General features: G+C 49.9%; 1 protein-coding gene across 3 annotated transcripts in view; it reads left to right on the top strand.

Moving 5' to 3' along the window:
* Nucleotides 1-7,007, top strand: part of CTNNA1 (catenin alpha 1) — a 177,395-nt gene extending 170,388 nt beyond the window's left edge. Inside the window, exons 14-18 of one of the 3 annotated variants that reach the window (XR_002727076.1) lie at nt 1,743-1,853; nt 2,944-3,125; nt 3,301-3,406; nt 3,550-4,518; nt 4,614-4,735. Coding sequence is in view for 2 of the 3 variants with exons in the window: in XM_023195287.1 (XP_023051055.1) it covers nt 1,743-1,853; nt 2,944-3,125; nt 3,301-3,406; nt 4,614-4,748; nt 5,809-6,096 (822 nt within the window). In the remaining variant the exon portion in view is untranslated. Of the gene's footprint in view, nt 1-1,742; nt 1,854-2,943; nt 3,126-3,300; nt 3,407-3,549; nt 4,749-5,808 lie in introns of those variants that run through there. The other 2 variants (XM_023195287.1, XM_023195290.1) reach the window with 2 other exon arrangements.
* The last annotated feature ends 5,136 nt before the right edge of the window (nt 7,008-12,143 follow it).

The raw sequence follows: 12,143 nt of genomic DNA, 5'->3' as shown, positions 1-12,143 counted from the left end.
ACCTTCTCATCACACTTTTCCAAACACCCAGATGGAATTAAAATCTCCCGTCATTCCTCTCTGCTTTCTTTATACACTGGTCACTTTTGATGTGTCATATAATTCATTTGCTTACTTTGTTGCCATTTCTTCCATTAGAATATGCATGAGAGGAATTTTTATCTGTCTGTCACTTTGTATCTCTAGGGCCCAGAATGCTTGGCAGAGAGAGAATGAATGAATGAATGAATGAATGAATGAATGAGAGTACTCGGTTTTCTTGGCAAGAACGGTTCTTGGGTCTGCGATGGGGTCCTGGGAAGGCAGAGATGATGTTAGGAGGTGGTCCTTTGAAAAGCCCCTGAACTGATTGATTGCATGCCAGTCCCGAAGGCATGTGTGACTGCAGCGTTAAAACCGTCAGTGCTGGCATCGTGTTTTGTGTCACCAAGTCCATCGGCCTCCAGGACGTCACGTGGACATGCCGTCTGGTGCCACCTGCGTGAGCATCCACTCTTCTCACCTCATCAAGGGGACAGGCCCAGCCTTTGCGCAGCACGCTCTTGGTGGCTCCGGAATGTTTCTTGCATATCTTCTTGTTTGAACCTCACAGCAAGTCCTCGGGCTGCGCTTGGACTAGGTCCTGGTACAGATGAGCGACTCGCCTCACTGCCCTCCTGTCACAGGCCAGCCGGCTGGGCTGAGCGCCAACCCCAGCTGTTCTGCCTGCTGCCCCCTTACTGATAACTGCCAGAGGACAACATTATGTTTCAAGTCAGTAGCTAATCATGAGAGGCTGGTAGTTGGTACAAAATAAGAATCTTATTTCATAATTAAAGCAAAGAGCTAGGACCAGTAATCAGTCCCTTGGGTATTTACTCAGCCCTTACCTGTCATATTCTCCCCTCTTTTCTTTTGATGAAAGTCAAAAGAATACTTTAAAATTGCCTATTTTTACTCCTCCAAGCAGCCTTGGTACCCTAACAGAAGGCTCAGTTATTTAATTTTCTTTTTGTCATAAAGTAGGAAAGTTAAACAGATCTGCTTAATAGTATACAAAACACCTCTGTTTTTAAGTCAGTACCTTTTCTACCCAGGACAGTTCTCATCTTTGTCTTAAAATACAGGTGTTGGGGAAGTAAATCAGGAAGTAAAAACCTTATGTCACCGGGCATGGTGGTTCATGCCTGTAAACCCACCCAGCATTTTGGGAGCCCAAGGCAGGGGTGGATCACCCGAGGTCAGAAGTTCAAGACCAGCCTGGCCAGCATGGAGAAACCCCGTCTCTACTAAAAATACAAAAATTAGCCGGGCATGGTGGCGTGTTGCCTCTAATCCCAGCCACTCGTAGGCTGAGGCAGGTGAATCACTTGAACCCGGGAGACGGAGGTTGCATTGATTCCAAGATCACGCCACTGTACTCCAGCCTGGGTGACAGAGCGAGACTCTGTCTCAAAGGAAAAAAAACAACCTTATGTCTTACAAAGAAATAGTGAATTGACTCAGTGATAGCCATTGAGCCCCACACACAATGAAGCCAGCGCAGGCCTGCTGTGGGCCAGGCAGCCCAGCGCGTGCACCAGTGAAGCAGAGGTTCAAGACAAATGCTGAGTGATTTTGACTTTATTCATCATACTGTTCAGAACACTGCACATTAAAATCCAGAATTCTGGGCCTCCGTGCACCTGGCTAAGAGGCTCAGGGTGGCTGGTGGCCCATGGCCCAGAGATGTGTCTGACTTGTGATCTCTGTCTTGGTGGCAGACCCCTGAGGAGTTGGATGACTCTGACTTTGAGACAGAAGATTTCGATGTCAGAAGTAGGACAAGCGTCCAGACAGAAGACGATCAGCTGATAGCTGGCCAGAGTGCCCGGGTAAGGAAGCGCTCCGTGGGGCAGTTCAGCTTGTGCGGCCGACCTTCCCTGTCCACTTTCTCGTTTCCAGGAAAACACCCTCAGTATTCAGAACACCATTTCTCTCTCTCTAGCAGTAGACTGAAGTTAAACTAAGTTGTGGCACCTGCTAGTCACTTGTAGCCTCCTCAGCTAGAGACAGACCAGGTCCTGGGCCTCCTCTGCAGTGCCCTGGGGCTTTGGTTTATGATAGAGCCCTGGGTCAGGAAAGGGCTGAAATTTAGTCAATGCAGTGTTTGTTGAAAGGATCGTGAAATTTGAAAAAGATTGCTGCCTTTGGCCATCTCAATGATACCATGGGTATGAACTATTTAATTATTCATGGGTTTAAAAAAATAACAGTGGTACATTCAAGAAAGCCAGTCAGAGCCATTGCATTCATTTGAGTCATTAAATCTTCAATCAATAGCATTTATGTTTTGGGGAGGATGCCAAGAAATATTTCTAAGGAGTCTTTGATTTCACTCCTTGGAAATCTGTCGTGAACAGTGAGCACATCCCTGCCTTATGTCCTGCTCCGTCATGAGCACTTTGGGAAGCTGAGAGGGAGGAGCTTCAGCCGTAGGTCTGTGGGCTGGAGGTGGGCAGCAGGCCTCCAGGTGCTGCTCGAGTATGGCCTTAGTGCTCAGCCCTCTTTCTTCAGGTGTACATTCTAAAGCCACTTTCAGTTCACCCTGAATAGCTGGAAATGTCCACCAGGGAAAGGGTTCCACACTTTCATCAACCCCTTCTCTTATTTCTTGTCTTGTATTAAAGAATTAATAAGCAGGTTCTGTCCCTGCACAGTTGTGATTCCAAAGCTTCCGCATTAGCCTTCCACCCCTTGCTGTTCGCTTCCACACTAAAACTTGTGCTCGAAAGTGGGTCGGAAATTCAGGCTGCTGTAAGTGTCTGCAAAAAATGAGAGAAATAGCCCTTTAGGCAAAGTGAAATCTGTTAAAGCATTATCCTACCTATGCCATAGATTGCCTGTTGGAAATATTCTTGGCTAATGCACTCTGAGAACTTCCTATTCTTTTTATGTAAGAGCTCTTTGTGCTTCTGATCACAGGCGATCATGGCTCAGCTTCCCCAGGAGCAAAAAGCGAAGATTGCGGAACAGGTGGCCAGCTTCCAGGAAGAAAAGAGCAAGCTGGATGCTGAAGTGTCCAAATGGGATGACAGTGGCAATGACATCATTGTGCTAGCCAAGCAGATGTGCATGATTATGATGGAGATGACTGACTTTACCCGGTGAGCAGCACCCTGGCCCCACCAGGCTGCACAGGGGCCACTTTTTTCCCCACAGGTCACCTGCACAGCAGCTCAGACAGCCCAAGCCATGGGGCTTTGTGGACATCTTCTGTTTTCTACTCATCTCCAACTGTGAGGGGTTTCACATACAATGATCCTTGTTCTCTCTTCTCAGAGGTAAAGGACCACTCAAAAATACATCAGATGTCATCAGTGCTGCCAAGAAAATTGCTGAGGCAGGATCCAGGATGGACAGGCTTGGCCGGACCATCGCAGATTACGTAAGTGACAGACCTGCCAGGTGGGTCTCCAAGCTCCTTCTGGGACTCAGGCAGCCCAGCCTGGTCCATTCAGGGTAAGTTTCATGGGCCACAGCACTTTTGCCACCCATCTCTAAAAATGGTTCTTATTCATCCCATCATAGATTCGTAAGGATTCTCCAGAGCAGATGTGGATGTACTGGAATAATCGTCCATCACTTGTAGCCAAATTAACCTCTGCTGTTGTCTATTATGTCTCTCGGTAATAGGGCCTATTGCTTCCATTAGCCAAATGCATCTCAACACAAACCAGTCTTGTCCTGTCTGCAGAGCTCCATAGCCACTTGGACTACTGTGGCTGCTCCTGATTTCCTATTCTTTCCTTTCTCCACTTCTGCATCCAGCTGCCAGTAGTGTCATCTGAAAATGCAAATCACATGGCTGCCCTGCTTCCATGACTACTTAGAATACAGCTCATCTCCAGTATGCTCTGCAGGGTTGCAGTTCATACCAGTCTCTGTGGTGTACTTTGCTTGCTATGAACACTTGAGAGGTGCTCTGTTTCTTCCTTTGGGTAAAGCTTTCTAGGCTGGTCCTAATCTGGGAGCCTCTAAAACCCTGAGATATGGGGGGAGACAGGAACTGGGCAGGGGCCGCCCTTTTCTCTTTGACCATCCCTGACTGCTTTTTTTTCTTGCTTTGCTTTACTCATTTATCCTCCACCTCAGCCTGCAGTGAGTGGCTTTTGTTGTCATCAGGCCTTAATAACGCAAAGTGCCTCGGAGCAGAAAAACTATTTGTTTACTTAGCTCAAAACATCTGGACTTTTCTCCATAGCCAGGCTCCTACTTTCTGAGCCAGCCTGTTCTCACCTTGAGGAGCACGGGCCTGCACCCTGCCATGCGGGGTGAGGGGATCCTTGGCCAGGGTGGTTTCCCTGCTGTCTCGGGAGGGAAGTCAGCGGGAGGCTCAGAAGGCCTTGGCTGTACAACCAGTGCCGTGCGGCGCAGCCAGGGTCCCATGAACGACTTCCGTCAGCTCACCTGCCTCCATCCCCAAGCAGAGTGTAGGCCAGGGCTGTGACTGCCTCAGGTAATTGGGTGACTTTGCTCCAGCAAGAGGACAGGAAGCATGTGAGTGCCACGCTGAACCTTTGAGAAACACCCATAGGGTGGGAGGTGCTTGGTCCAGGCCAGGGTGCTCGGTGCTAAGCCTGCTCTCCCTTCAGTGCCCAGACTCGGCTTGCAAGCAGGACCTGCTGGCCTACCTGCAACGCATCGCCCTCTACTGCCACCAGCTCAACATCTGTAGCAAGGTCAAGGCCGAGGTGCAGAATCTCGGCGGGGAGCTCGTTGTCTCTGGGGTAAGCACTAGCTGAGAAAAAAGAGGGCCAGTGGGAACGTGCTGACCCTTGTCAGAAATGAAGTCACTTCCTGTCCACATACACACCTGCCCTGGGAATGTGTGCTGAGCAGAAACCCCAAGTCCTGTCCCAGCCTCCGGAGACCAGGGTCTATCCATCATCTGTTCCCTGTAGAACTGTGACACGGGTGGGCCACTTCAAGGGCTGAAAGGCTGGCCGCCTCCCCCTTGCTGGCCACTCACTGGGAAATAAATGTTTAAAAATCTTCCTTGGGACCGGGCGTGGTGGCAAGTGCTTGTAAGTCCCAGCTACTTGGGAGGCTGAGACACAAGAATTGCTTGAGCCTGGGAGACAGAGGTTGCAGTGAGCCAAGATGGCACCACTGCACTCCAGTCTGGGCAACAGGGCAAGACTGTCTCAAAACAAAACGAAACTTCCTTTTCTTCCCCCAGAGAGGAATTAAGAGTAGACATCGATAGGATGCTTTCTCGAAAGCCCTTCACCCCTCAGAGTGCTTGGCTGGCATCTCTTTTTGTCAGGTCACAGTTCTGAGGCCTTTCTCACCTAGGGCAGGGGAAAGAGGTTTGCTGAGTGGACTGGGGTCCACCGAGCCTTCGTGGCTTCTTTTAATCCCATTAAATTTCCTTTAAAAGAAACACTTCTTACATTGAACATATTGAGACCATTTGCTCATCTGCTTTGCCATAAACGTCCCTGTCTCGATTCCTGCTTCTCCTCCCCCACGTGCTTGTAGCTCTGGGATCACTCACAGTGGCTTCCGCTCTGAGTGAATAAACACTTGCTGGAGGGTGGGGGCGAGCAAGGCGAGGCTGCCTCATGTCTTCTTCAAAGGGTCTGAGGGCAGGTGCTTCCAGGCTATTTAGATAAGAGCAGCTGTTGAGGGTGTTCCTCAGCAACAGGCTGCTGCCCAATCCTCTGCGACCCGCCCAGGCCCTGGTCTTGCAGAGGAGCAGGGGGCCCCCCTTCAGGCACAGCCCACCTATGTCCACGTTGCTGGAGGGCAGGCCTGTGCTTCTCACCACCCCTGTCTGCCTCGCAGGTGGACAGCGCCATGTCCCTGATCCAGGCAGCCAAGAACTTGATGAATGCTGTGGTGCAGACAGTCAAGGCATCCTACGTCGCCTCCACCAAATACCAAAAGTCGCAGGGTATGGCTTCCCTCAACCTTCCTGCTGTGTCATGGAAGATGAAGGCACCAGAGAAAAAGCCCTTGGTGAAGAGAGAGAAACAGGATGAGACGCAGACCAAGATTAAACGGGCATCTCAGAAGAAGCACGTGAACCCGGTGCAGGCCCTCAGCGAGTTCAAAGCCATGGACAGCATCTAAGTCTGCCCAGGCCAGCTGCCGCCACCGCTCTGGGCTCCTGAAGATCAGTCACTGTTCATCACTCAAATGAATTTGCTACATACAACACTGATGTTAGATTCCACAGGGAAATGGGCAGACTGTGAACCAGTCCGGGTGGTGAATTTTCCAAGAACAGAGTTTAAGTTGATTAAAAATGCTTTTAGAATGCAGGAGCCTACTTCTAGCTGTATTTTTTTATATGCTTAAATAAAAGTAAAAATTCCATAACCAAAGAGAATCCCACATTAGCTTGTTAGTAATGCTCTGAGCAAGCCGAGATGCCCATTCTCTTAGTGAGGGCGGCATTAGGGTTTGAGAGAAGGGAATGTGGCTCAACCTCAGTTGAGAGGGTGCAGTCCAGACAGCTTGACTGCTTTTACATGACCAAAGATGACCTGTGGTAAGCAACCTGGGCATCTCGGGAAGCAGTCCCTGGAGAAGGAATGTTCCCAGAAAGGTCTTTAGAGGAACACACTCAGTAAAACGTAATGTATCATGAAGAAAACCGATTACTCTATGACATGAAATGAGCATTTAAATGCATGGTTACAATTACTAATGTACGCTGCTGCAGGACATTAGTAAAGTTGCTTTTTTTTAGGCTACAGTGTTGTAATCGGAACACACTTTTCTCCTCTTTCTTCCAGCTTCAAATGCAAACTCATCACTGGGCTCACTTCTAATAATTGCAGTGTTTCCCGCCTTGGGCTTGCAGCAGAAAAACCTGACAAAGTAGTGTTTGCGAAGGCAGTAATTTAGACTTTACCTTATTTGTGATTACTATAGTGATTACTGTAACTATAAGGCATAACTTACCATCTTATATGAATTTTACAAATTTGAATGTTTTTTACACTAACTTTTCCCAATAAAGTCCACTATGAAACCACTACATCCAAGAGGCCAAAGTCGTCATCTCTTCCTTCAAGTGCTCACAGCATCTGTGGTGCTCTGGGCCCTCCCAGTGTCCCTCTCTTCCAGGATGGGGATGCCCGGAAGGGAGACTGTGGCTCTAGGCCGCATGGCTCATGCCAGCCCATCAGGGAGGGCCATGCCCCTGAGCGCCCCACCCTGCACCCCACCCCCACCTTGGGAGTTCACATGTCCATTCCTTGAGGTTCATGTCAACCTCGGAGGCATCCCTGTCTTCATTATAAATGTCCCCTCTCCTGCATCCTTCTTGTCAGCGCACACACACCGATGATGATAGCGGCCTTCGAGATGAAAACCCCTTAACCCCATGATCCTTCCTCACTTCCAGCCGGCTGTCGCCTTGCTCCCTCCACCTCCCCTCGTCAGGGCGACTGTCTTCCACTGCCAGTGACACTGGCAATGGTCTTCAGGCCTCATCATGCAAGCTGCCTGGGGGCGTGGCGGGGAGGAAGAGGAGGACAAGGGCTCCTGAACGCTGCTAATGGCTTCCAGGACACCCCACTCAGGTTCTGCCTGCCTTACTGGGGGCTCCTCCTCCTCTCCTGGGGCTGAGAGGTTGTGTCTGTGTCCACTCTCCTGAGCTCAGCCAGAATCTCGCACGTAAAGACATCCAAATGCCGACTTCTCCCCAGAGCCCGGCTTTTATAACCGACTGCTGCCTCACGCTCCATTCGGATGTCTAATGAATCTCAGACTTGACCTGTCCAAACTGCTTGCCACCTACTCGCTACCGCCCACCCCCATACCCTCCATACCGTTTTCCCCACGTCACTGCCCTTCCCCTCCTTCCTCTTGCCAAATGCCTAAAAATCAAAATTCTTAGGTGGTTCTATAGTGCAATGGGCTTCTAGTGACAAGAAATCAAAATTCTGATCTTTAAAATGTATGCATAATTTACCTGTTAACCGCCTGGCCTAAGCCATCCTGCTGTTACTGCTGTGTAGCAGGTTGCAGCTAAAGCAACCTCACGTGGCTCCTGAAGGTCACGAATCCGGGAGCAGCTCAGCTGGATGGTTCTGACTTGGGGTCTCATGAAGTGGCCAAGATGCCAGCTAAGGCTGCCATCTCTGAGGGCTTGACCTGGAGAGGATTTGCTTCCAGGCTCACTCGCGTGGCTATTGACAGAAGGCCTCAGTTCCATGCCACACGGCGCGTTCCACAGGCAGCTCACAGCTTGGTGGTAGCTGGCTTCCCCAGAGCAGGGATCTGTGAGCGGCAGCCAGATGGAAGCCACGGTGTTCCCTTAAAACCTGATACGGAGAGTGATTCCCCATCACGTCTGTATTCTGCAGGTCACACAGACCAAGGCTGGTCCACTGTGGAAGGAAAGGACGAGGTTGCCAGTGCCCGGCAGTGGGTGGCCACAGCCAGCCTTCCTGCCAGTGTCTGCCACAGCAAAGTAGTCCCTGCAAGACAGGTTAGCTCGGGTCATTCTGAGCTCAGACCTTCCAGCGGCTTCCATGTCCCTCAGTAAAAGCCAGAGTCCTAAAGGCGTCTTGCCAGCTCTGGCCTCTTTTCTCACCATTCTCTGCCATCCTGCATCTATCCCTGGTGTTCCTGAAGTTCTTGAACATGCCGAGCACATCCTGCCTCAGCCTTCACGCCTGTGGTTCCTGGCCTGGAATGCCCTTGCCCCTGGGACACCCTGTGCTGGCTTTAGCATTTCCTTCCTGTCTCAAGTCACCTTATCAAAAAGGACTCCAACAGGCCAAGTGTGGTGGCTCATGCCTGTTGTCCCAGCACTTGGGAAGGCTGAGGTGGGAGGATCGCTTGAGCCCAGGAGTTCGGGACCTGCCTGGGCAACATGGCAAAACCTTGTCTCTTAAAAAGCAAAACAAAACAAAAAACCATCCGTTTCAAGTCTTGCCTTGTGCCACAATGAGAAAGCAGCCCTCACTGGACTGACCTTTGGGAAGCAGCCAGTGTTGGCGCTGCTCATCCTCATCAGAGGCACAGGGCCTGGCATGTGCTCGATAGACAGTAGTTGACCAGTGAGGACCATTATTGATTTAAACCAACCCGTCAGAAGGTGTTGGAAAACGCTGGCAAATGAGAAGGTGCTAGGGGCCTGGAGAGCCAAGTCTTGAGGTGCAGAGGCCCTGTCCCAAAGTCCTGACCCCTCCTCTCACCTCACAGACCACGACAGAGCTGGGCCAAGTAGGAGGGGACCTGCGTCTGCGTGCGTGCGGAGCCTTTGGGGCTTCTTGCAGCCTCCGGTGTGCTCACTCCTGCCCCTGTGCCATCTGCAAAGGGGACTGCCTCCCCTCTGCATCCGGAGATTTCTCATGGAGGATGGGCCCCTGCTCTCAGCAGTCCTGTTGATGCCTCTCCAGAGGAAGGCTGGGGGAGCAGAGCCAAGGACCAAAGCCGAGTCCCAGATCCCTCCACCCCACTGTGCCTCCCAAGTCTGTCACCTTGCCTTGGTGGCCCCTCAGACCTGCTACCTACTCCCTGCACTCAGCACACAGCTCCTGCTCTTCTGTGGCTAGCGGCACCCACGCCTCTCCCAGGATGGCTCTGTTCTGGTCCCCGCCTGCTCAGTGTCCTGCAGGGGTTCCCGTGGCTCCTGTGCAACGCCTTCAAAGAACGCAGTTCACTCTGCAGCCTTCATCCTCACAGCTTCCAGCCCCAACCTGTTCCATCCTCCTCTCAGGACAAGGCCACCTCCCCACAGAAGCGAGAGAGAAGGAGCTGCCATGTGCTGGGCACTTCAGAGCCTGTGTCTAGCCTTTACCCTCGTCACCCCATTTCGTCTGTGCAACCCGAGGTGTCAGGGCCATTGCTGCACCTCCAGCTGCACAGCTGAGGAAGTGACTCGGGGAGGTGAAGTCACATGGCGGCAAGTGGCCGGCTCCGCCACCTGGCTTTGAGACGCACTTCCTCGAGGGCCCCCAGCTTTGGGCCATCCCTCCTGAGCCCTCTGAGTAACGGTGATGCCAGTGTCCACTCCCTCCCTGTCACACCTTCTCTAGATTCCCACGGTTCCCTGCCCTTCACCAATGCACGTCCCTCATCTCCTTTACCAGCGCCTTCTCCTCGTGGCCCCTGACGCTGAGTTGCTCCAGTGCTCCCATCTGGAGCCTCCTGTCCATGTTCAGTGACACCCAGCAGGGGCTTGCTGATCAATGTGGAGCCACCAGCTCTCCAGGGCCAGGCCGGGGAGGATGCGAACAGATGCAGGTTTGTGCATTTAGAACACACTGGACCGCTATAAAGGAATTGCAGCACACCGTTCACAAAAGGAGATGTACAGGACTCTAACTGGGAAGCCCAGCCAGCCAACCGATTCCCACAGAAGGCTTTCATTGATTTTTGGCAGACTCTTGCATCCACAGCCAACCTATGGTTGTAACTGACAAATGAGACTAGTTCTGACAGGAATGCTGCTTGATATTTGTGTTTACCTTAAGGAATAAATTAAAGTGAAAGAACAAAAACCTATGTTGGACTTTGAGTTTGTCAGTGAGTGACTTCTTTGCTGAGTCAGATAATAGTTGTTAAATACTTTGACAATTTCTTCCACTTTTGATGTAACTGCTATAGATAAGACACATTTACATTTAATTGGCATTAACATTTTCTTCATCACTTTAAGTCTCGACAATCAACAAAACAAATTCACCTTCGATCTGTAGCGTTTCCCAGTTTCCACGGGTAAATGCTCCCACCACATCAGATTTCGAGCCACGGGCTGGCAGAGAAGCCCAGGAGCATGCCATGATGTGTCCTTCTACCACCCAGACGATAGGACCGATTGTGGTAAAATGTCATTACGAAAGGATGAGCTGTTATTATAACTTAGGTGAAAATTTACACATAGTGAAATCTGCTCTTTCTGGTATGTAATTCCATGAGTTTTGACAAACGCAGTCAAACCACCAAGGAAGATGGAACAGTTCCACCACCCTTCCCCCAGGATTCCCCTGTGCTATCCCAGTATCATCAAAACATTCCCCAATCCTAAGTCCTGGCAACACCCTTCCCTATCATTTTCCCTTTTCCAGAATGTACCTAAGTGGAGTAATACAGTACGTGGTCTTTTGGGTCTGGCTGCATATGGCGCAGTGCATTTCAATCAGCGCGGCTTCAAAATGCACGCAGACTGCCGTGTGCCTCGGTGGCTCGCTCCTTACTGCAGTCGTATTCTGCTGTAAGGGCACAGCATAGTTTGTTTATCCATCCCCCAGATAAGAGACATTTGAGTTGTTTCCAGTTTTTTATTTTTTACAAATAAAGTTTATATAAGCATTGACACACAGGTTTTCACATGAACACTGATACTTGCTTTTTTTTTTTTTTTTTTGAGACAGAGTCTCACTCTGTTGCCCAGGCTGGAGTGCAATGGTGCGATCTCAGCATACTGCAACCTCCACCTTCCAGGTTCAGTGATTCTCCTGCCTCAGCCTCCCAAGTAGCTAGGATTCAGGTACCCGCTGCCACGCCCGGCTTATTTATTTATTTATTTTGTATTTTTAGTAGAAACAGGTTTTTGTCATGTTAGCCAGGCTGGTCTGGTACTCCTGACCTCAGGTGATCCACCCATCTTGGCCTCCTAAAGTGTTGGGATTACAGGCGTGAGCCACCACGCCCGACCTCAACATCCATATTTTTTTATAATGAGCCTTGACCAATTTACAGTACCTCACATCTTATACAAAATTTAACTCAAAATCGGAGACCTAACTGTAAAAGTATAAAACTCTTATAAGAAGACAAAAGAGAAATCTTTGTGACTTTGGAGTTAGGCAGAGTTCTTAGAGACAAAGTCACCATTCATAAAATTTAAAAATTGATAAATTGGACTTCATTAAAGTAAAAAACCTCTGTGAAAGAAATTGTCAAAAGAATAAAAACTTACAAACACGGAGAACATATTTGTGAATCACATATCTGACAAAGGACTTGTATCCAGAAAATGAACAGAACCCTTAAAAAATTCATTAGTAAGAAAACAGTCAACTCATCAAAAAATTAGGCAAAAAGATTTGATGTCTGTAGTCCCCACTACTTGGCTGAGACAGGAGGATTACTTAGCCTGGGAGGCAGAGGTTGCAGTGAGCCAAGATTGCACCACTGCACTCTAGCCTGGGTGA

Source organism: Piliocolobus tephrosceles, chromosome 4, assembly GCF_002776525.5.
Source record: "Piliocolobus tephrosceles isolate RC106 chromosome 4, ASM277652v3, whole genome shotgun sequence".
In the NCBI taxonomy this organism is placed as follows: Eukaryota; Metazoa; Chordata; class Mammalia; order Primates; family Cercopithecidae; genus Piliocolobus; species Piliocolobus tephrosceles.
The sequence above is the reverse complement of the archived record's forward strand: the minus strand, read 5'-3'. Positions and strand labels throughout refer to the sequence as shown.